Source organism: Xenopus tropicalis, chromosome 1 (assembly GCF_000004195.4).
Source record: "Xenopus tropicalis strain Nigerian chromosome 1, UCB_Xtro_10.0, whole genome shotgun sequence".
Classification (NCBI taxonomy): Eukaryota; Metazoa; Chordata; class Amphibia; order Anura; family Pipidae; genus Xenopus; species Xenopus tropicalis.
Genome location: NC_030677.2, coordinates 142,704,775 through 142,730,538, shown reverse-complemented (window position 1 = coordinate 142,730,538; position 25,764 = coordinate 142,704,775). Strand labels below are relative to the sequence as shown.

The 25,764-nt window shown below is 39.7% G+C and overlaps 2 protein-coding genes across 2 annotated transcripts; one reads left to right on the top strand and one right to left on the bottom strand.

Moving 5' to 3' along the window:
* Nucleotides 1-235: 235 nt before the first annotated feature.
* On the top strand, nucleotides 236-7,753 carry sdr39u1 (short chain dehydrogenase/reductase family 39U, member 1). Its single transcript, NM_001016261.2, is given in 6 exon segments — nucleotides 236-299; nucleotides 2,644-2,750; nucleotides 4,905-4,987; nucleotides 5,569-5,690; nucleotides 5,780-5,935; nucleotides 6,810-7,753. Coding segments are annotated over 6 exon segments (903 nt in total). The 5' UTR covers nucleotides 236-283; the 3' UTR covers nucleotides 7,229-7,753.
* A 1,264-nt stretch (nucleotides 7,754-9,017) lies between these two features.
* Nucleotides 9,018-22,681, bottom strand: khnyn (KH and NYN domain containing). Its single transcript, XM_002934284.5, has 7 exons — nucleotides 19,487-22,681; nucleotides 17,218-18,770; nucleotides 12,523-12,653; nucleotides 10,839-10,935; nucleotides 9,794-9,901; nucleotides 9,591-9,698; nucleotides 9,018-9,505 (listed from the first exon to the last, which is right to left on the bottom strand). The coding sequence occupies exons 1-7, from the start codon at nucleotides 19,727-19,729 to the stop codon at nucleotides 9,220-9,222; spliced, it is 2,526 nt and encodes an 841-aa protein (XP_002934330.2). The 5' UTR covers nucleotides 19,730-22,681; the 3' UTR covers nucleotides 9,018-9,219.
* Nucleotides 22,682-25,764: the final 3,083 nt, after the last annotated feature.

Below are 25,764 nucleotides of genomic sequence, written 5' to 3'. Positions count from 1 at the left end.
AATATCGGTTTAAATTTACTTTCAAGCTACCATAAAACGTGTTAGAATCTCAGAATTAATCGACAGCAAGTTTTGAAGCGCAGCTACGCTCCTTGTCTATAGGTGTCGCTCTAACCCCACACAAAGCAATTTCCGCATCAGTATGAAAAGACTCTTCGGTCACCCCTAAGCGCTCAGTCTTTATACTATTTCCGCTATCGTTTGTTTTGGCCTAACGCTTCCGGTTCGCTCTAGCCGATGCTACTTACTCTATGGTGTTGTGGTTGTTTGTGGTTTGTGCAGCATGAAGGTTCTTATCGGTGAGATCACGTGGGTGGGTTTTGTGTAAGACTTGTACCGGGGCCAGAGTTGGCGATCATTCTATTTACCGTATATACAAGACATGATGAGCTCCGGGAATCAAAGCATTTACATGATGTTTAAGAAATTAAAATTGCGCCTTACTAAACTTATCGTACCAATGTTAGGAGTAAAGTCAAACGATGTGCAAGTTGTTGTTATCAAATGAAAGTTACAAAGAATTAATGATTTCTTATGGAATTTGTTGCTGTGTAATTACCTTATTTTCTTACTGGTTTGCAACCATGACTCAATCTCACAGTGCCTTGCAGGTTTCTTTAAAGATCTACTAATCAGCTGCCCTCTGATCCATCGTTTCAGTAGTCAGAACTAGCAGTGCAGAGAATAGCAAGTTGACTAGTAACAGCAATTATACTGAATTACCACTGACATTTTGTGATGAATGTTTATTGGAAAAACTGCATAGAATGATACTTTCTTTAATTGAGCAATATCTTTGTAGTGTGGTTAAAGGTTGCACCATACTGATGCACCCGTATGGGCTATGCATCTGTCATTAGTTAGTGTTAGGAACCTGCATTCATCTTTATATCAGGTGCATTGTAAAACAACTGGCTCCCCTACCTGCTGTATGCATTAAACTCGCTGGACTGTAAGGCTAATGTCAGACCAGGCATACGGCAGCAAGTGTTTTTCAGCTTGCCGAAAATATACGCCATACGCCTGGTCTGACATTAGCCTAAAGAAATATGACACTTAATCCCTCACCACGGGCCTGTTTCAATGTCAGTCTTTTTCTTTATCATTTGCCTTTGTCTTCACTCCACCCAATGTGTCGCATCTTTTGTAGATTTTCCTCAGGAAGAATTTAACCAGTTAGGGCTCTGGCACACGGGGAGATTAGTCACCCGCGACAAATCTCCCTGTTCGCGGGCAACTAATCTCTCTGAGTTGCCATCACCTGCCATCCCACTGGCGAAAGTGTAAGTTGCCAGTGGGATGGCACACGCGGTGGCGCGATTTCGGCAAATCGCCGAAAAAGCCTCGCGAGGCAACTTCGGTGATTTGCCGAAATCGCTCCGCCGCATGTGCCATCCCACCGGTGGGATGGCAGGTGATGGCAACTCGGGAGATTAGTCGCCTGCGAACAGGGAGATTTGTCGCAGGCGACTAATCTCCCCGTGTGCCAGAGCCCTTAGGCCATATATAGAATGTAAGTTCTTCTATATTGATATCTGTGTTACAACATCATTAAAGAAATAGTTATGTGTATCTTATATAGAGACACCCTCTTATTTGTTTTAGCCTGTAGTTAATGAGGGGTTTGTATTCACTGGAGTTAGGGTGAAGACTCACAGAGCAACTAGTAGCAGCTACTTGTTGTGGCTACTAAAAAAGACAATGCTGGTCATTTACTGATAATTGTCTCTACGTGTGTTTTAGCAGAGGCAATTCTCAGTATTGTCTATGGCAGGGTATTATCTGGAGTTTAGTAGCCTTGAAAAAGTAGCTGCTACTAGTAGCCCAGTGTGTCTTCACCCGTAAATACAGATTTTAGTGCCTAGCAAGAGCAATTACACACAGAGCTGCTTGTAGCCTGTTTCTTGTTGTGGCTACAAAACAGACAATACTGATAGTTGTTTCTATGTGTGTTTTAGCAGAGACAGTTCTCAGTATTGTCTATGGCAGGGTATTTTCTTGTGTTGTGTAGTTGCGAGAACTAGCTTGCTACAAGCAGCATTGTGTGCCATAGCCCTAAGGCTGAAGTCCCACCGGGAAATTAATTGACCGCAGTAGTCTGCTCTCGCGGGCTACTAATCTCCCCAAAGTGCCTTTCCACCGGCAACAAAGAGAATCGCAGCTGGAAAGACATACACGTCACTTTGTTTTATGAGGTTGCGCATAGTTGTGAGTGGATCTTCTCCCAATATGCCCACCTATGGATGGGCGATATTGGGCTAATTCAGTTGTTTGGCCCTAGGGCCAAAACATTCATATTAAAATGGCAGGCTAAAGCGCCATTGGTTTGGGGTTTGACAAGCTTATGTTGTCACTGATCACACGGAAAAATCAAACCTGCTCGAACGAGAGATGCCCAATTTTAGCCCAGATGATGGTTGGGGAGGCCCGTCGGTGGTGCCCATACACGAGCAGATAGGCTGCCAAATCGGTCTAATGGGCCGATATCGACAGCTACAAAAGGCCCATGTTTGGCCACCTTTACGCTATCAAGTTTAAATACAAACCCAAGCTACCTTCTAGGTTTTGCTTACTTTTCACACAGTCAGTATAAGTATAAGACCAACAACACTCATTATTTTGACTTTCTCTATATCTCTGCAGGAGGAGGCAGTGGGTTCATTGGTCAGTCACTGTCAAAGCTACTAAACAGCAGAGGTCACAAAGTCACCATTGTCTCCCGAAGGCCTGGAAAGGGAAGGATTACATGGGTAACTGTTACAGTTCACCTCTTTTAACTTTTGTCTTATGGCATTTCTATTTAGAAAGAATAGAAGAAAGGGTAGATTAAAGTTTGTTTCTGAAAAAAAACAACTTGCATAAAAATGCTTCCAGTCCTGTTTCATGCACTATTATAGATTAATTAACTACTGTGTAGGTATGCTGGCATACATAATTTCCATCTTGAAATGTCTCAGCACCACAGAGATGATAAATTATTATTAAATGTACCCTATCATAACATTTCCATTAGGTGTGGCTCATCAATTATTTTGATACATATTAAAGGAGAAAGAAAGGTTAAAACTAAGTAAGCTTTATCAGAAAGGTCTATGTAAATACAGCCATAAGCACTCACAGAAATGCTGCACTTACTTCTCTGTCAAAAGATTTCTTGTGTCTGTAATTCTTGTGCCAGAGATATGCAGATCTCTGCTCTCTCCTGCTCCCCCCTCCTTCAAGAATGCTAAGAACTCACCCCCCCCCCTTAGGAATATGGATCTGACTCATAGTCTAACTAACTGAGCATGTTCACTTGGTCTCGGTCTTGGTGCAGGAGTGAGGCATTATGGGAACTTTCTTTACGCAGCTCAGCATTTTTTCTTCCTGTTTGGCTTCTGATCATCTGAACAGGTGAAATATGGGGAGACTTAAGGGCACTATTGAGATAACTGAAGGTATGCCTGCAGCTTGAGATTAACTCTTTATTAGCCTTTCCTTCTCCTTTAATTTGGCTTAGCACTTGTGTGCTGGCCGCCTGATACCCTCCACGTCTCTCTTCATTTTTATGAATGGATATTGTGTGTCACAGTTTGTGTCTGATTTTGGTTGAAAAATTCTATTCATATGAATGACTCTGAGGCGAGAGGGAGCAGGTTTTTCTCTCCCTGCTAAAATATGCCAGGGAAGAAATGCTACATGTGCCATAAGACAAGTTGAGAATCAGCCCCCTATGCTGGTATCGGCCTTCTTCCTTGCCTGCACCTGGAACCAGCAAATGTCCTGTGTGCCCCCAGCCTTACAATGGCTAGACACAGGAGGAAATTCACTTATCATCATGGATCTATTATTTGGAAAACAAAACCCCTTTATAGAAGTAGATGACTGCAGAGCTTTGTGTGCAATTTATATAGAGAGAAAACTGGCTGCCAGATCAAATGTTTTTGTCTCTCTGCTGGGCAGAGAATGTTTGCTATCAGTTCCACAGTACACAAGCACTGCGTAGGTTTTTTCCTCCAAAAATGTTGGCAGCAGTAATACATTTATTGTTATTCCTAGCAGAAGGCAGACTAAACCAGACAGAAGGGATTTATTATGTGTGTAGTTTGCTGTGGTTTTGAATTGTATAATTGGAGAATAATGTCTTTAAAAACCTGAAGTTTTTCGCGTATATCTTGAGAATCATTGGCAAAGCATAAATTGCGAATATTGTTTGGAATTTAAAAGGACATTTACCTTGAGGTCCCTCTCAACTGTGATCTTACCTAAAGGGACAGTTTACATCCTTTTTCAACATTGGTGCAATGAATATTTTTTAAACCAAAGCCATAATCTACTTCCTGATCCTAAAAAGCAATGTCAAATAAACCAGCAGCCCCCTGAGAAGCCCTCTGTATAAAGAAACCCCTCCCTCCCTACAGAGGCTTCTAAGTTGTCTTTGGGATCAGGAAGTAAAATGTGGCTTAACAGAAACCCTAGATATCTTCTAATTAGAAGAATAGGCAAAATGTATATCCAACACAAACCTTATTCACTGAGCCATTGAGTTAAAAAAACGAGGTATATTGTCTCTTTCAACACCAAACTACTGCTCTAAACTCACATTTTGATAAATCTGCCCCTAAAAGTAATCTGTTCTATGGACATAAGTTAAATACATACAGGCTAGTTTTAATGACATAGGTACATAAATACTTAGACTGGGATACACACCCTTTCAGTGTGATTGGTAGCAAAGACTAAAAGTCAGTCGACTTGGTTGTTAAGAATATATATTTTGGTTTATCAAATAGGAATTTTTCTCTTACAGACCGCATATTCACAAAAATGTTTAATGATCTGGGGGTTTCTCACAAGATTTCTCACAAGAACTGTTTCATATATCTAATAGTTTGTGTATGTGCACTTTATTTCTGGTCTTATAGGAAGATGTCTCCAAAATAGGGCTCCCACCATGTGACGCAGCAGTGAATCTTGCGGGGGAAAATGTTCTGAACCCATTAAAGCGGTAAAGCAATGGACTTCAAAATAAAATTCCCTTTTCTGACCCTGCCATCGGCAATCTTTGTAGTACAGGTATAGGATCCGTTATCCGGAAACCCATTATCCATAACGTTCTGAATTATGAAAAGGCCATCTCCCATAGACTCCATTTTAAACAAATCATTCAAATTTTTCGAAATTTCCTTTTTCTCTGTAATAATAAAACAGTACCTTGTACTTGATCCCAACTAAGATATAAATAATCCTTATTGGAGGCAAAACAATCCTATTGGGTTTATTTAATGTTAAAATGATTTTTTAGTAAACTTAAAAGCATGGAGATCGCTTATCCAGAAGACCTGGATAACAGATCCTATACCTGTACTATCAAATCTTTTACTCATCTATCATTGTCCATTTTAGTCATCTTACTGTGCTGTCTGCAATATAGATATGAGATCCGTTATCCAGACACCTATTATCAGAATTCTGGTTTACGACATGTTTCCCTCTTGCAAAAATATTGTTGCTTCTTGTTTTCTTTTCTACATACAAATGAGGCTTGTAAGAATAAATGAGCCTTTATATGGTCATTGCTTTTCCCAGGTGGACAGAGAAATTTAAGCAGGAGGTTATCTCCAGCAGAATTGAGACAACCCGCACTCTGACCCAGGCCATCAGCAAATCTCCAAACCCCCCACAATCCTGGATTTTAGTTACTGGAGTGGGTAAGTTAAAGGCAATAAACTGATGTGTTCCTTTAATGATTTTATTATCTGTTACTGTACATTGCTTTCTATTATGTGTTTTGCTGCAGGATATTACCCACCAAGTCAAACACATCAGTACTCTGAAGAGAGTCCTGGGGGAGATGCAGATTTCCTCTCACGTCTAGTGAGAGATTGGGAGCAAGTAGCAGAACTGTCCCCCTCAAATAGCAAATCCAGTACACAGCTGGTGCGGGTGCGCTCAGGTGAGGTTTTTTATATACCCAAAAAAGAAACGAAGTATAATAATTAATTACTGCTTGTTTTTTTTGTATACAAATATTGAAGACAATATAAAAAAAACTTTGTTAATTAACCCTATGTTAATTACATTAGCTAGGATTCTACTGATAATTAATAGATAGTAGCTATATGCTTCTGCTTTCACACACTGCCAAATTGACAAAAGCACTTGTTCAAACCAGGGCTTTCTGATCATGCACCTCAAGAATGTGACACTTGACAGAGACCACCTTAAGGCATTTAGCATCATCAGTATAGAATTAGTTTACTCTGCAGCATGGATCCCTAAACTCTGGGCACAATGGAGAGGAAAGAAAGTACCAAAAATAGTGATCAGTACTATAATCCCATCAATAGGCAACAGCCCCAGATGCACTTTGTTTCAAAACCAAAACAACACTGTTGGCTATCACTATGAAGGAGAACGTACTGTAGGACCTGAACTGTAAATAAAAGCAACATGGAGAGGGTTGGCCTACTTCATTCTGGGACTGGATAAGGGGTGCAACATTTTGTTCTAAGAGTCTTGGGTGGGCATCCCTATTAGGACAAGGTATTTGGAGTGATCTGATCCCATTAAACACCAAACTACATTGTTAGTCTACTGTTGATGAGTGAATGGGAATTGAAGTGGGTCACCTTGTATATGCACTCCTGAGCAGCTGGTGTTTTCACTGCCAATAGTGCTGATCAACATGATTCATACACCACAGGCCTAATTTCCTGTCACTATAGTTGTAAGCAAAGATAAATATTTGGCCACAGCACACACATATTTATGGCATATCTTTTTAAAGCTGACAAACATGATACATAATGTTTCTGATTTTTTTCAAGGTGTTGTATTAGGACGAGATGGGGGTGCGCTGCCTTCCATGCTGTGGCCATTTCGCTTGTGTCTGGGGGGCCCTATTGGATCTGGAAATCAGCCATTTCCTTGGATTCACATTGAAGACTTATGCCGACTTCTGTGTCAGTGTATTGAGCAAGGGGGATGCAGTGAGGCTATCCTAAATGCAGTGTCACCCTCCTCTGTTAAAGACACTAATAGTAACTTTACACAAGCTCTAAGCAGGGCCCTGGGGCGCCCAGCAATCCTGCCTGTACCAGCCCTAGCTGTTAAGGCTCTTTTTGGGGAGGACAGAGCACCAATGTTACTTGAGGGACAGAGAGTTGCCCCACAAAGGACACTGCAGAGTGGATTCACCTTTCTGTATCCAGACCTTAACTCTGCCCTTGCTGACCTTTTGAGATGAAGTACTATGCACTTCCTACCATCATCATTATGGCATAAATGTGCTCTATGCTGCTTTGTAAATGGATTGTATTAGTAAAGACCGAAATAGACAATTATAACAAATACATTATGAATTCAGCTGATGCTTTGCTGTCTTTTCTCTACAATATCCAGATCCCCTATAGGAGTTGTGCAACAGCTGCAGTACTGCAATTTTTGTCCAACTAGGCATGATATTTTGCACATGGGGGGTGATACCTAAGGTAGAGTTAGTTGGTATAAGTGGTGGTGTGCAGATATGAAAATTGGTATCTAATGTGCAATAGCCATAATTGTATTAGTCTTTTACACACAGTAATGTTTTAAAGTAATACTGCCACTAAAAACTACTCTTCGAAATATTAATATACATGAAAAATTACCTATAGGTCATGTTGATCATTTTTAACTGATAGGGCTACTTTTATAAGTACCGTATATACTCGAGTATAAGCCGATCCGAATATAAGCCGAGGTACCTAGTTTTACCCAAGAAAACTGGAAACAATTATTAACTCAAGTATAAGCCTAAGGTGGGAAATGCAGCAGCTACTGCTAAGTTTCAATAATCAAAATATATATTTAAAAAAATATATAATTAAAAACATATGCCCCACTGATGCCTCAATTAATGTAATTACATTAATTGAGGCATCAGTGGGGTATATGTTTTTAAATATATATTTCAAAGAAAAACAGTTAAACTAGCTCTGTAAGTGGAGAAGAGGGTCAACAAAAACAATATGAGTACTACCCCATGCTCATTGTGCATTGGCAAACTTGCTGCAGACGCAGTTCTGGAGGACACGTAAGGGGAAATAAGTATGGGAGCGGGCCAGGGCACTGGAGGGTCTGGCTGTGGGTGGCCTAATTTGCACACAAAGGACAAAGGGTGCTAGCCTGGAGGGACCCATGGCACCCGACTCGAGTATAAGTCGAGGGTGACTTTTTCAGCACATTTTGGGTGCTGAAAAACTAGGCTTATACTCGAGTAAATACAGTAATAGTTACTTAAAGTTCCTAAGCCTGACTTTTGCCAACCTGACTGTCCCTTCTCAGCCTGTCAATAGTTTCTAACGGACTACTGCTGCACAAATATGGCAGCCCCCTTCATAGAGGAACATAGCATTGTTTTGCAACATTTTTTTTATTAAAAAAAATAAAACTACATATGTATATACAGATTTTATATCAAACATTAAATTAACATTTTCTGTACAACGTTGGAACTTTCCATGTTTTGTACACTAATGGTCTGAATTAGATTTGGATAGTAGACCAGGTGTAGTGAATAAAAACTGTCATATTTTTAAAATGTGTTTGTCCCAAAGCAGATTTTGCCAGCTGGATATGCCAAAGAGAAGGAATCATATATTGATTTTAAAAATGGCAGTTTTTTTTTTATGATGACAAAGTGGAAACAAGTGGAAACATGGAAGTAAATCTTGTAAGCTGCCTCTACTAAATAAGGTATAGGACAGGGGCAGGGAACCTATGGCTCGGGAGCCAGATGTGGCTCTTTTGATGGCTGCATCTGGCTCTCTGCCAAATCATAAATAAAAAAAATAACGAGGGGCGTGGCCTGCACTCGGCAGATAGAAGACGTGTTCTAAGCCTTAGAACACGTCTTCTATCCGCCGAGCGCAGGCTATGCCCTCCTCCGCATCGCATCCGGTATCCTTGGCACCCACCCTACCTTGCCCCTGTGCTCGGCGGATAGAAGATGTGTTCTAAGCCTTAGAACACGTCTTCCATCTGCCGAGCACAGGCCACGCCCTCCTCTGCATCGCATCCAGCATCCTTGGGACCCACCCTACCTTGCCCCGCAGCATCCGCGGCCAAACATATTGTATGGCTCTCACGGAATTACATTTTAAAATATGTGGTGTTTATGGCTCTCTCAGCCAAAAAGGTTCCCGACCCCTGGTATAGGAGAACCTGCTTGCTTCAGTTACTGGGGAATTTTAATTTTTAACACTTAAGTGTTATTATGAGTTCAGAAAGTTTGTTGAGGTCAGACAGATATGGTTCTCTATGAAGAATATAATCCACCTTTGAATCCTGGGAAGGAAATATATTTAGTAGTTCATGTCTGAGTCTTTGTGTCTCATTAAATGACCGGACATCTGCCTTCCGTTCTTCTAGCACTGCGCCAGCCTTTCGATCTCGAAAGTTTAAGACTTCTGTCTGAGATGATTTCTTAGGTGCTGAGTGGGTTCCTCTTCGGCCAGCAAATGAGTGTCCTTTTGACTTGGTCCTGCATAAGATGGAATTTAGTCAGAAGGAATCTTAAGGCTCAGAACCTTTTTTCTGTGCAGATTTGAAAGAAGTTATGTTCTTACCTGGGACGTAAGTTTTTACTAAGGAACTGGTTCAGTGGTGGTCCATTTCGACCTAGGGGATCATCTGGTACCATGAAAATATCTCCAACAAATGTATATTGTAGAAGTCTGTAATAAATGAAAATAAGGATCAGATAGTGAAAACTACAAATCAAAAGAATAGATGAAGGACAAAAGATTGGTATAAAACTATATATATTTACCTATCCTTAATAATAGTTTTCCAGGCCTGGGACTCAGCAGCTATGTCTCGTAGGTTATCATTTGTGACAATAACACCATCTGTCTTCTCTGCTAACTGCAGCATAAACCTGTATTGATAAAATGTTTTTATCACTGCATGAATTTATAGCTTGCATGTTAATGTAATCGATCCCATATGTTCTGAAAGAAAACTTCACCACCACATAATGTATATCCTAAGTGGCATATCAAAGGCTCTTATCATATCATTGCCATATACATATTACTAAAACTTGCCTCACTTTATGCACAGGCTGATGTAACCTAGCATGCATACATGCCCTTGCTTTGTTCACAATTATGGTGGTTCATAAGTGAGTCAGTGGACTATTCCAGTAGCAAATATTAGATTTATTTTTTTTTCATAAAAAAAAGCTTTATTTATATGAAAAGTATTTTTAAACATTGTTTGATACACTTTTATAGAGCCATGCAATTTTTCAAACTTTAGTTTGGCTTTAAACTCTTTGATATGGTGGCATACTCTTTCAGAGTAATTAAAGTATAATGTACTGTTGCCCTGTTCTGGTAAAAGTTGTGTGTTTGTTCAGAAACCCTAAGCTTATATAAACAAAGCTGCTATGTATCCACAGGGGCAGCCATTCAATCCAGACAAGGGAAAAAAGCACAGGTTGCACAACAGATAAGCTGTGCAGATTCCCATTGAATTCTACAGAGCCTATCTGCTACGTAACCTGCCCCATTTCTCCTTTTTCAATCTGGAAACTTGGCTACACTGCAGCTTTGTTTTTATAAACTATAGTAGAGTTTCTGTAGCAAACGCATAATCATTACCAGTGCAGGGCAATAGTACATAATATATCAATTATTTTAATACACTGTAACTTTTTGTTACTGTTCCTTTAAATAAGGGTGACACCTAAAAACTATGGTACACAGTAAGTATATAACATCCAGTTTAGTAGATATGACACAGCCTTGTAAAAGGCGCAGCCTAGATACCAAAGCTTTTGTAGAAAACTGGTAGAATGCTTTGAGCTTTACCTGTCATCATATGATGTTACTCTTTTGCCTTCTATTGTTCTTGATGGAGTAAAAGAAAGAAGTCCAAGATCATTCAACTCTGTTAGAAAATGCTGTTCTGTGTAAAGATAAATCTGTGTTAAAAATATATACATAACACCCTTAAAGAGATACAGTCATCATGTAGTTCCATGTTCTGTAATCTTGCTGTAGAATAACCCAAGCTTTGAAAAAACACCTGTTTAGAGACAGCTTGGTAAAATGGTATTACACCAAAGGTATAGCGTAAGGCTAATTATATATGGGGCCAATTCTCCGCTTATCTAAAAGTAGATTTCGGGCACGAAACATGTGAGAAAATGCTGATGCCAGAGTAGGGGCCGATTCTCTGCCTGCAAGGCTGAGAATCAGGCCCGTCTGGGGTAAGCCTCTGAAGTGCTGTTATACCAAGGGTTGTAAAGGAGATTTATTATGTGTAATTATTTTTCTAACACTTCAATGACAAGCTGCAGTGTGGGATGTAAGACGTGGGACACTAGTGCTACTATAAATTAACACTAGGGTATGTTTTACATTGTAATCTTATTTGGGCAGGAAGCCTGGTGTCAGATAACAGATGCGTTAAGTCTATGAAATATAATATAAGAGCACACAACACTTATGTTAGAGGAGCTTAAGGTGGCCATACACGGGCTGATTCTAGCCGCTGATATCGGTCCCTTAGACCGGTTTGGTAGTTTACCGGCCAGTTTAGGGGCAGCAACGACAGGCCTGCCTGACCAATATCTGGCCTGAAAACGGCCAGATATCGATGGGGCAGGTTAAAAAATTTAGTAGGATCGGTGACCGCATCGGCTCCTTGATGCAGTCCCTGAACCAACTGTGTCCATTACCGTCCTTATAATCCGATCGTTTGGCCCCAGGGCCAAACAACCGAATTAGCCTAAATTCGCCCGATATCGATCACCCGTAGGTGGGGATAGCGGGAGAAGATCTGCTCGCTTGGCGACCTCGCCAAGCGAGTGAATCTTAACATGTATGGCCATCTTTACCCCATTTATTATACCAGTCAAACCACAGCATCAACATTTTGGTGAGGGGATAACTCTCCAGTTAGCAAATTATTTAGCATGTACAATGTCCAACCACAAATTCTCAGATCTAGCTTTAACAAGCACAAATGATTTTTTTCCTAAAAAATGGTATTTCTAAGGACTATGAACTTGCACTGTATTTTATGGACTTTAACAACAACACTTTACCTAACTCATTTTGGTGTTACCCACACCAAAAGTAGAATTATTCCCCTCAAAAGGTTGGTCCTTTGGTTTGACTGGCATATGTGAGCTCTTGTATATGCTTAGTTTACTAGAGTGGGACCCAAGTAAAAATGGGAAGTTAACTATGAACACTTTTGGATACAGTTAAGGCTACTAAAACAAACACAAATTAGTCAAATATCAAATTATTTGTTTAAATGTTAACTAAATTTTGGGAGATAGCTGTCATAATTTTGATTTTTTTAATAATATTTTTCTGGATATAGATCCCATAGCTGTACTGCCATTCAGAATAATCATTTAGACTAATATGAATACACAATCTTACAACTGCTGCATTTTAGGATTAGTTTCTCTTTCTCTTCTTTACCCAGCAGGTTATAAAGACACAAAATCTTAACCCTGTGACAGGCATTTAGTATTACCTTTGACTTTACTGTCTTTCTTCATTCGCCACTGAGGAACAAAGACTGTGATGCCCCTATGTCCTCGGTCCCAGAAATACTGCACAGCAAGTGCAATCCCACGACAAGAGAAAAAACGGTGAAGTCCATGTCTGAGAATAGAAATGAGAGGGTAAGATAGTTAATACTTTAAAGTGAACCTGTCACTCAGACATAAAAAGCTGTATAATAAAAGTACTTTTCAAATTAAACTACAAACCCAAATTAATTTTTATATTAACACATCCAAACCCATTATAAAGGCATTTAAAAATCCCAGCTGTTAATCATATATTGCCTGCCCTGCCTCTATGCCTTAGGCATAGAGGTGGGGCAGACAAGTACTTTAACTTTCAGTTCAGCACTATGTAGATGTCACTGCACATCTCACTTTCCTCCTCTCTCCTAACCATCTAACTGTGTAGCAAGTGCATGGGTATGGGCATAGGTCCCCCATTCTGGCACATACACAAGATTTGGGGGTAATACAAAGCAGTCCACAAAGTGGCACCTGCCTATTTGATGTTATTGTGTAATTCCAAGACTGAAGAAAACAAGATTTATAATATTTATATAGTGTAAGTGAAGTTTATTTTGCTTAGCAAACACAATAGAAAAGAATTTTGAATTATTTCTTAGTGTGACAGGTCCCCTTTAAATATGGGCCCATTGAAATGCATATAATACTTTTGTTCTCTTTAAATGCAAGTAAGATCAACAATTGAACAGGACTGTGCTTAAATACCAACTGAAATACAAACAGGTAGAATACAATAGAATTAATTAGCCTGTGCATATAGGTGCGCCCAAACCTGGGTGTATAGACAATTTATTATTACTTTACTGTTGTGGATATTAGTTTCCTGAATTCTTAAACCCACTTTGCTTGTCTCCAGCATTACACATAGCTGCTTTTGGGGTTAGTGCTAGCAATCGAGGGCACACAGATCTCCATAACACACTATGAAGTATATTTATCATGCTGTGTAAAATGAAGTGAAACATTACTGGTGATGTTGCTCATAGTAGCCAATCAGATGCTTTGCTTTGGTTTTCTAACTGTTGAAATCTAATTGCTGATTGGTTTCCCTGGGCAACATCACTGGTAATAGATCGCTCTACTTTTTACATGGAATGATAAATATACCCCATCATATGTCCCCGAAAATGACTAATACACAATCACATCCAACTAATGGTAACACATAATGGAACACATTGGAACAATTAAAAATATTTTATGAAAATACCTTACTGCTATTAATATGGAAATCACATGCTACTAAGCTTCCATGTGACTCAATAGTCATGAATGTGCATGTGATGCTTGTCATCATAAACCAAAGCTGTAGTATTTACCAAATCCAGCTGACACTAAGGGGCAGATTTAGTATGAAATCAGAGCTCACCGCAGTAAAATTCAACCACTTTTTATTAATTCTTATGGGATTTTTAGAAGCATGTTTAATGCTAAACTCTAACTTTTATCCCATTGATAAATATGCTTCTATAACTCCCACAGGAATTAATAGAAAGTGGGCACATTTTTCTGTTGTGAGCTCTAATTTCACACTTTGATAGATCTGCCCCTAAATATTTGAACCATTTCCATATTGTGAACCAATCCATGGGATAAACTGGCTCTAACAAACATGAATTGATTTAAACCTACTTCTCTGAGTAGTTTTGATAATTTAATTATTTTTCGTGGCTTCTGAAAGATTTGCACATTTAGACTGCTAATACTGGGCTTTTGGCTCAGCTAAGAGCCAAGGGTTAACTGAATACAGGAAGTGTGTAGAAAGTCAAGGTAACTTTCCTTTGTATAATCTTGGCCTATGGAGACCCTTCACAATAGGATCACACCAGTGTACATAGCCTACTATTGTATGATTGTAAATCAAAATTATAATACAGGTGAATTAATTCATGTGAATAAAAACTGCAGTAACTCAACTGCTGTCATAGTAACACCCAACTACACATAACACAGCATCACAACATACCCTAGCCCTGCCTATTTTTACTTAGTTCTGGCTGGTTGCTAATTATAGCATAATAGACCTGTATTCATGTACTGTAGCTTTATTGTTCTTGGGGTAGGAGCTACAATGTGAGTCACTATATGTGTCAGGTTCTCGTGTCAAAAATAAGGTATTATAGTAAGAGAAATGGAGTGAGGTAAAAAAACAAAACATTTTCCGTGAGTTTCACTCTGTGACACATTCAGTAGTCATATCTAACTACTTGCTTGTCAACTTAGTTTCATTCCCTCATCACTAAAACATGTTCATCAGGAGCAAGTTTCCTATAGAATGTTTAAATAGAACTGTCCCTTTGGCAGTTTAAAGGACAATTAATGCCATAATTGAAAACATATACAGGTATGGGACCCGTTATCCATAATGCTTGGGACCTGGAGTTTTCCAGATAAGGGGTCTTTCCATAATTTGGATCTAAAAAAATTAAACAATTATTAAATCCAATAGGATTGTTTTGCCTCTAATAAAGATTCATTATATCTTAGTTGGGATCAAGTACAAGGTACTGTTTTATTATTACAGAGAAAAAGGAAACCATTTTTAAAATGTGAATTATTTAATTAAAATGGAGTCTATGGCCTGTCCGTAATTCGTAACTTTCTGGATAATGGGTTTCCGTATAAGGGGTATCCAATACCTGTATAGGTATGGGTTCCTAAAAGGCCATCTTTCATAGGAGTCCATTATAAACAAATCTAATATTTCTTTTTTCTCTGTAATAAAACAGTAGCTTGTACTTGATGGTAATTACGCTGCGTGAATCCTATTGATGGCAACATAATCCAAATAAGTTTATTTCATTTTTAAGTGATTTTTAGCAAACTTAAAATATGGTGATCCAAATTACAGTAAGCTTCTCTTATCTGGAAAAACCCAGGTCCGAGAAATCCAGATAACAGATCCTATGCAGGTATGGCACCTGTTATTCAGAATGCTTGGGACCTATTGAAAAAATAATTTAAACTTTAAATAAACCCAATAGGATTGTTCAGCTGGAGCTGAGTTTCTATGGGAACCAGCAATGCCATCTCTTTACTGGCTGCTAGACTGGAGGGCGTGTTTAGTAATCTGAGCTTAGAACAACTGAGCATGCCCACAAGCCAACAGCCAAAGCAAATTCCTGAGGGAGGGGGCCGAGTGGGTTACAGGAGGAGAAGCAAATCTAAGTGATTAAGGGGATGTTGCAGCCTTACTATTAACCTCTGGACAACTGGTGTGGCAGGTATTGAAAGATAAGGCTGTTCACTGATTGAATTTTTGTGTGTGGGGTTTGCATGTCCTTTAAGAAAGTGCAACACAGAAATAATGTTTGCAGTGTAATAAACTGTGCAATGAATATTATTGCATTGCGGAAAGCAATTTTTTTTGTTATTTTCTGGTTCTTTCTCTTTATTCTATTTACGTGTTTTATTATGCAATGTCCTATGTATTATTCACAGGTTTTCGGCTTTGTAAATCTTTATATCACAAAAGGAGGGTTATGGCATTTTATAAGGAAGGTTGTGACCAACAAGCCTGAAATACCTTAAAGACATAACAGCATGGGAAAGGGCAGATGTAATACAGGGATAATGTTAGTTTAACATTCCCTAATATTAAGTAAATGAAGCACCTTTGTTGAATCCAAGAACATTAATTTCAACATGAAAATCAACTGCCTCAAAATCTATCACTGCACAAGACTGTCACACAAAGTCACATGACAATAACCAATCACTTTAGCAGGGAGAAGGGAGAAGCCCATAAGGTAAGTTAAGGTCACCTTAACATGAGGGCAGATATAGCCATGATACTACACCAACAGCGTCACTTTTGTAACAAAGGGTTTGGGACACAAGGTGCTATAGATGCAATTAAAGGAAAACTATACCACCAGAATGAATACTTAGCCAACAGATAGTTTATATTATGTGAATCTCGCCAAACTGGAATATATATATATATATATCAGTAAATATTGCCCTTTTTCATCCTTTCACTTGAGCCACCATTTAGTGATGGGCTGTGTGCTCCCTCAGAGATCACATGACCAGAAATAATCCAGCTCTAACTGTAACAGGAAGTAGTGTGGAAGCAGAATCAGAACTCTGTCATTCATTGGCTGATGTGGCCTAACATGTTTGTGTGCCTTGGCCTGTTAGTGTGCACTGTGAATCCTATGATCCTAAAATGGCAATTTTCTATTTAGGAGTACCCAATAGCACATACTACTAAAGTATAGTTTTAAGAAAATGGCCTATTTATATGAAGCAGGGCTTGTTTATGCAATATATTTTTATAGAGACCTACATTGTTTGGGGGTGTAGTTTTCCTTTAAGTCAAAGATGAAAGGTTTCAGAATATCCTGGCACAATTATAAATTATATTAAAGGTGAAGGCCGATATTACATTAAAAATCTTTATCGGATCCCTTGAAATTATGCTGCTAAAAGCCACCTATTCTGGTAGCGACAGTTCTTTTAATCCTGAAGGAATAGCAATGGTAGAAACTTGTTTGTTTTTGAAACTGTATGCTGTTATATATAAATACATTGAAAAGTATAATTATGCTAGGTGTATAAAAACCTTCCTTTAGGTATCATGATATAGTACAGCATATGCTTGTGTACAAGGTTTAAGCATCTGCATTACTCACATCATTGCTACATTACTGCCATCTATTATGATATATCTCAGCTCTTCATTTCCTTTTTCATTTCTGAGGTTAAGTTGAAATGGAGTTTGCATAGCTTCATTAAACCTCTGTATTCCAGTGACGACAGGAACACAAGGTTCCTTCTCCTCAGCTGGACCCTTGCCTTTCTCCAACAATCCAACCTCTTGCTGGGCCACACCAGGATAGAGGTCTTCCACAGGGTGGTTGCAATGTTTGTTACGTATTAACTTATCTGATGGATTCACTTCAACTGTATTGAGCTCAGACACTTGTTCTAGTTTAAGGACATCTGAAAACAATTTAACACCTTCTGTATCATCCTGATTCTGGTAATTAGAAAAGGCCATTTGATCTTCCAAAATGTTTTTCTCATTAAGTTTTCTAAGCAGTCCTGCCACAGATCCATTCCCGATATCTACTATTTCACTAGGACAATAGCCACAGTTCTTGGCAGCTGATTTAACAACTTCCAAAACATAATCATCATCTTCATCATTCTGGCTGGATGCAGTATGTGACAGGTCTTTATAAGGTACATTTACATTTTGTGACTCTGTTCGTTGACTGGTGTTAGACTGCTCCAGCTTAACCTTGTCCAGTATCTGAGAAGGTTCTTGAATTCCATTTTCAGACAATACTTTAAGAACTGCAGCTTCCTGGTAACCCATGGTCTTAAAAAAGTCTAAAAGCATATTAAATTCTTTTTGTGTACCCAAAGAAAAGTGTTTTTGGTCACCATTTTCCCTACCCATTATAGTGTCTAGCAGTCCAGATATCTGCTGAAACTCTTCGTGATCATCTTTGTATTGCAGTTCTCTTTCACCCACATGTTGGAACTGGGGCAAATCAATCCCAGTTATCTGTACCATGGGCCTCTCATATGTATCCAGGTTGGGGATTTGTGGTTCTTGACTGCTGCAGTCCCATTCATTGTTAGTAGCTAAATGCAGTGGCTCAGAAGCTCTATGGTGTAAAATGACATTACTTGGCTTTGATTTACATCTTACATCTAGTTTAGAACTTATGCTTTTTTCATATCTTTGATTTTTGTGGCCTTCTGTAGGCCAGAACTGCTGAACATGTGTTGTATCATTGGTATTTTCAGGCATTCTATGCTGGTCTTTTAATTCCGTTATTGCTGCTGAATCAACAAGGAGGCGCTTGCCTACTAAGGACAGTAACTCCTCTTTGACAGAAGTTGGAAGAATAAGAAGGTCCAGCGCATGTTTATCTGTAGGGTCCTCTACCAGGTCCTTGAAATGTCTTTTGATTTGGACCTCATTTACATTGGGCTTAGTGTTTGATTTACATTTCTCTACAGAAGCACAGACCCAGCTTTGAGCCATCACTGCTCCCTCTGCTAGGCCAGAGATCCTGATTCGGCCAGGTGTTAAGGGCTTTACATATGCTGATGTGTCTCTGATCAGGCAATCAAGGAAGAGGCCTTTGGCCCCAACAAAAATACAATGCATCTCCCGTGGGTAGTCAAAGTCCTCGGTTATCTCCGGTGTGCACAGTCCTTTAATATAGTCCTAAGCAAAACAGAAAATAAAATAAACTTATGTTCTTGTAACTCCCATGCTCAGTTTCTTTTCTCTCAGTTTAAGTTACATTCACAGTCAGCATCTGCAGACAGAGCCAGTTAGTGGTTGTTATACTTTCTGTTTCTGTGTATAAACTGACGAGGAGCAATAGGGCCATATCTTTCTACCTGTTACAATGTGGTCAACTGTGGCATCACCATGGAGCAGAAATTATAGAAGCTTTGATTAATGCAAAGTATGCAATTGTATATGTTGCAAAAGCAAGGCAAAATATTTTATCTAAGTAGCTAAGTGGGTATGTAGAAATGTTGGAATAGTTTTAAAAGCTAGGTTTCTCAAAATTACAGGTATCTACATTATAGTTACGTACGTATTTACATGCAAAAAAGAGGGCATGAGGACTAGGACAACCATGAGATTAGCACCAGTAAGTACTATGGAATAGTGATCCTGTGCATGCCACACATGAACCATTGGCTGAAGGGAGTGTTAGACATCAGCTTCCCAAAAAATAAAGTCAAATTGAAAAATCAATTATTTTGTATATCATGTATGGTGCTGCAGTATTGCTGTAGGGTATACTAAGTACATACAACTGCATAGCAAACAGCTGTAGGCCACTAATACACCCCAGTGCATTTGTGTTCTTAGTTTTCCCAGATTTAAACTAGGCCACTTGCCCGTGACCAATCGCCACATCTTACCTTAGCTTTTCCAATACTCCTTCTATCCCCTCTCATCTGAAGCCACATCTGCAAATGTCCCACAGGTTGATGGTACAAGGGGGGTTGATCTAGTACCCCTATGATGTTAAGGGAGACTCCAAATATCCTCTCCACATGAGGCTGTTGATCTTGTATTTCTTTTTCAGACTCCTGAGGCACAGTAAACTCATCCACGCTGAAGTCATCCTGTGCTGCTTCATGTTCTCCCCCTTCCATGAACATTTTAATTTGTACACAAAATCCCTCAGTTTAATGATTTTTGGCTGATGATACATAAGTCTCTTTATAAAAAAATAAATGTAATTGCTCCACAGGGGCTAGGTACTGTGCTCGGGATTGCTTTCTACCACACTCTCTCCTTGTTGGTGCATGAAGATTCCAGCCCTGGCCTTTGCTGTCTCTTGCTTTCTATTCTGGCTGAGCAATTTCTTTCTATTTCTCAGCTTCCTATCATTATATGGGCAGCTTCCTCATTCTGTCAGTGTTTTGTTCTGCCACTCCTCTTGCCCACACCCCTTTGTGCTTTCCTATTTATCCAACCTACCTTTTACCTGGGTAAATACTGACTCTAAGCTTTCTATTCCCACCCCCCTGTTTGCGTCTTACTCACTTTACTTTACCGTGACCCCGATCCCTCTCCCTTTGCCTTATCTGAGTGTTTGGTCTGTATAGCAGATAGCTTGCTTTCGTTTGTATCGTGTTACCATAGCCCAATGCCGTGTGTAGCCCTGCTGTACTGGTAGAGATAATAATTAGCAATCAAAACACAGCAGCCACAAATACAATTCAAACGCAGACCAAATATTGTACAAAACAGTTTGTCTCCCAGCACAGCTCACTCAGTTCTCCCTTTTCGTCTTCAGTTATGGTGTATACAATATCACAAGAATCCTCCCCTCCGTTCTGATGACTGATTGGAAGTTCCTGTGTGTCAGACAGTGGGGAATTCCACTCGGTGAGCTCAGAGAGGGGGAAGTGCAGCAGAACTGTGCTACCTCCCTTTCATAATAGTGGGACGGTCTTTTTCAGGCGAACGTCAGTGTTGGATTCAGATTTCTCAGATATTTTGCGTCTGGATCATCAATATCAGGAAACTCCGAATCTGCGCAAAGCCCCATCTGCTATATGAAATAGGGATTGCTTTATACCCCACTGCAGCACTCCCATTCTGTATAGAAAGTGATAATTGCCAACAAACAGGCTTGCTTAATTGCAACACTGTTATGACTGCAGTGTTATTTCTTTGGCAAAGCAAAGGGCGTTTGAACTGCTGATTCTATTCTCAGCAATGGAGTCACCTGAAGCCCACGTTTCAGATTGTTTTCAGTGTTAGCAGATAACCTTTGGCACTCCAGACTGCTGCAGAATTGAGCATTTTTAATCAGCAAAGAAATTGTAATTGGAATAAGGGCAATGGTTTAGGCTAATGAAAAACAGACAAAAGATATCACTGAAACGCTTTCTTGTGGTAATAAAGTAAATCGCCAATGGAAAAGCGTATGCAGCGTTTCTCTTCAGAAAATGAAGTGCCACGTATGCTTTCTCACCTGCGATTTAGTATACTGCCGGTGGGAAAGCATTACTGGGAGTTTAGTTGCCCATGGTAGCCCGGATTTAACCATGGACGGCAAATCTCCCCATGTTCCATTAGCCTTAGGCTAATCTCACATTAGGCTGTTTCTCTGCCTGCTTAGAAACACAGACGGTGAAACAGCCCAGTGGAGCAAAACTGCACTTGACGTTACATGGAGCAGATTTTTGGTGTGAAAACACAAGAGTATTCATTATTTACACCAAAATCTGCATTCTGTATATGCTCACAGCTGGCACATTGCCTGTCAGTACCCTTAACACATGGAGCGGATGGGTGCCAACGTGCTCTGATGTTTCTACACAGACATATAGCTCTCAAGCCAACAGGAATTTTTAAACCTGCCCTATTGACATCTGCCCAATTTTTAGAGAGACATTGGTTTAGCAGGCCTGTCAGAGAGCCCAATGTATGGGTAGATAAGCTGCCAATTTGGTCTATCTGGGCTGAAAAGACAGCTTAAGGGCTATGCCACACAAGGCTGATTCTCAGCAAGTGGAAAAACAATTTTACATACATATATTAAAACTGCAATGTTATATTTATTATTGCTATAGACAGATAAAACAGTCCGTTATGCCAGATGTACCAATAAACTTCTGTTAAGAAGAGGGAAATAAAAGAATGAGAAAAAGGAACATTGTATTATACTTACTAGCACCTTCCTTTTTTTGGATGAACTCCATGTCAGTACTCACTAGAGTATCCCCTCCCCCTGCTTCAATCATAAGGACCCAAATCTTTAAAGACCAAACCCACAAATGCCTTATCTGCTGCTTGTTATGCATTAGAACCTATTACCCTACCATTATAGAAAAAGTAGCTTGCTACATCCAGGTAAGTACTCACATGGAGTACATCAAGGAAAAAAGTGAAAACTGGATCATACTTAATGTGGTTTTCCTTCCCTGGACAAACTCCATGTCAGGACATACCAATCCACTTTCCAGCAGTTTGTGGAACCTTGTAGACACCAGTAAGGTGGTGCAGTTGAACTTTATAGATTTGGGAGGGTTCTTTTGATGAAAGCAGGGGGTAGGGGCAACCATTGTGAGTAATGACATGGAGTTTATTAATAGAAAAGGGGTTATTGGCAGGGTAGCAATTAGCTGCAAAGGCAGCCAATGCATAAGGGCACCTAATGCAGGCCTACGTATCACTTAGCCCCCTTTATCTTCTGCAACCACTGCCTCACTGCAGCAGCTAAGAGCAGGGCCAGAGTGTAAGGAAGAAGGGGCACGTGCCTTGGGCCCCTCCCTCAACCATCGCAACCTAGAGACATGCCTCTTCCACATACCCCTAACTGCGGGCCTGATTAGCTGTGATGACTGTCAGGGCAAATGTATGTTATGCATCAAGACCTTATTAGAGTCAGCAGCCCAGAATGCTGTTCCAAGGACTCAGGTAAGGCGCAGCTGTTCTCAGTCAGCATGAGAGTGCTGTTTTTGTGGAAAGGGCTATTAATCTAGTGTCCTATGATATGGTGGCATTTCAGGGGCCTGACTTCAGCCCAGTATAATAGGCAGCAGGTAAGATGAATTCGCCACATGGCTTTATTTGATGTTGACAGTGGGATGGGGGATTTAATAAACAACAGTGAAAAGAAACATCAAATGTACTATTTGCATTTGTGAATTAAGTAACATTTATGTATACACTCACCTAAAGGATTATTAGGAACACCGTACTAATACCCTTCTCTGACCTCTAGCATCAACAAGGCATTTTCGCCCACAGGACTGCCGCATACTGAGTAACATATGCAGTAACTGAGCAGATTGTGAAATATATGCATTGAAGCAACTGCCATGTGATTGGTTGATTAGATAATTGCATTAATGAGAAATTGAACAGGTGTTCCTAATAAACCTGTGTATTATATATTCCTTCACCTATTGCTTCTAATAATGTGTTGTGAAATCCCCCTGTGACTCCCAAGGCACTATCTGAATACTATATATTGCCTTGATTCTGGTTTCAGGAAGGGGATTTCTGAGAACCATGTGGCTCCAGAGTTGGACTGTGCTGCCGGGGCACCAGGAAAAAACCTGGTGGACCAGACCCCCACTGGGCACTACCCCAAGCCACTGGTCTCCCTCCCTTCTTGGACTACTACCCCAGGGGCCCCTGCACCCGCAGTCTGACCCTGTATGGCTCTCTGCAGCCTATCAGCAAATATAATATAATTTGGTAAAATTATTTAGCATTCTGTTTGCAGATTGTCCCTGCAGTACAAAGCATCAGTTGGTTATCATTGTGGCTAGATATATTGACAAAAAGCTTTTTTCTAAAGGTGGGTGAGAGTGTGGGGACTATGGGTACAACAGTAAATTCTGTAGGGGAATGAGCAAGCAATATGTAGAGCCATTTTGCTGGAGATTTAATTCAGCCCCATAACACCACTAAAAGTTGACTGATATCATTCATTCCTATCAGTAGTGAAATTTCCCTGCACATTCATATAGAAAGGAAGATTACCAGGCAGATATTTGTATTGACCTTGTTTGAATATGTTCATCACATTGCATTCTTAAAGGGAACCTAACACTCATAATTTCTAACTGTTTAAGGACAGTAACATTTGTATTCAGCTACAAATTTCAATCTGCTTAAGTCATTGCTCGGTATGTACCCAGGTCAATGTGGTGCCAGCAGGTGTAGAAACATCACGGAATGGAGGTAAGACGTCAGACTGGAAAAATGCAGCCTCATCTGGCTGTAGCCTTAGTTGGCTATCTGTGCAGCTCTAATAACCAGGGGGACAGAGCAAGCATTATGGATAGATTTCTTCATTGAGATGCCATCTTCATAATCAGTTGCCCTAGGGTGCTTGTATAATAGCCCTCAAGATTAATGCTTAGGCACTTAATAAGCAGACTTTCACTAGAATAACAGAGTCTCCAGTGGCCTCTTTAAATCATCCTTTGGCTTCCCTCTGTTAGTTAGCCCAGCTCTCCATACACTCCTCCCCACACCACATCATTCTGTTATCTTGTCCTCAGTCTACCTATATAAGTTTCTGACACAGAATTTACTACTGCAACTAGTACATGAATAATTAATATCCTAATTTTCTGAGTGCTCCCCTTGATTGGTCATGGGTACTATAGTGAACCAAGACTCCTTGGTCTGCTAAAGTGGTCATTTGCTGGTAACCACATAAATGAAAATGCTACAGTATGAAAACCTCTTATGTGGGTCCTCATTGAAAATCCTTACCAAAAATGTTCAAGCAGCTGTGACGGACCAGCTTAGTACTGTTACTTCACCATTAGCCAAATTTTCTCCAGTCATACAAAAAAAATAGGGAATTGATTAATGCACATTCCCTGGTCTACTGTTTTACTAAAAATTAGTTCATATATTTCCAAAAACAGGTTTTTAGTCACAAATTTATGATCATACCATACCACGCCATACAAAATTTTCGTCTCCTATTGTTTTTCCCACTCTCTTGTCTCCTTCGACTGCTTTACTGGTACTGGTCTGTGCCTAATTCATTAAACTGCACTTGAAACTGTTTCTAGGGTACACAAATGCTATGCCTTTACTACATGCTACAGGGGGTAGATTATTCACTATATATAATATATATTTAGCCAAGTGCAGCACTCAGTTGCAAAATAAATTAGCTGCCCGGGTATATGCTAATAAATATGCATAAATACAAAAAAAAAAAAAAGTATCAAACTCACAAACTGTTTGTTCTCCCTTGAGAAAGGTCACACAATGTGACGGAAACGTTTGGATACTAAAATACATTTTCTTTGAATTTTGACATAAGTCCTCTGAGTGTGTTACTTTTTTCTTGTATATACACACACACACACACACACACACAGAGGTAAGGGGTCTATTATCTGGAATGATTATGACCTGGGTTTTTTTTTCTAATATAGATCAATGTAACTAAATTCTACTAAATTGTTTTGCCACCAACATTTAGACACAAGGTATTTTTTTATTATTACAGAGAAAAAGAAAATAGTTAGATAAAAAAAATTATACTCTGCAGAAACAGAATTTAGGGTGGGTCAAGATGTTATTTATTCTGAGTTTAAAACATTTGAATAGGTGCAAAAAATATTGAAATAGAGTTGCTTGGAAAAGCCCCAAATGCCATAAAAGCCCAGGCATACAGGCCAAAAGAGGAACATTCATAAGCTAATTACCTTGAAGAGGGTGGCAGCTGAACTGTTTTTATATAAATAATTTCAAGAATATATTTGCTTTGGTATGAATTTGTCTCTCATAGCCTTTATGCATGTGTTTACTTGAGAGAAATGTGGCTTATATTATTAGGGCTCTGGCACACGGGGAGATTAGTCGCCCGCGACAAAACTCCCTGTTCGCGGGCGACTAATCTCCCCGAATTGCCTTCCCCTGCCATCCCACTGGCGAAAATGTAAGTCGCCAGTGGGATGGCACACGCGGCGGAGCGATTTCGCGCAAATCGCAGAAAAAGCCTCGCGAGGCAACTTCGGTGTTCGCCCGCGAACAGGGAGTTTTGTTGCGGGCGACTAATCTCCCCGTGTGCCAGAGCCCTTATAAGTGGCAATCACTCTAGTACCTATAGACATCGTAAACTAAATAATTCAGGGTTGGTCTAGAACAGGAGAAATATATCTGGCAGGCAAATTTCCTATAGACTAGTGAATAATGCCCT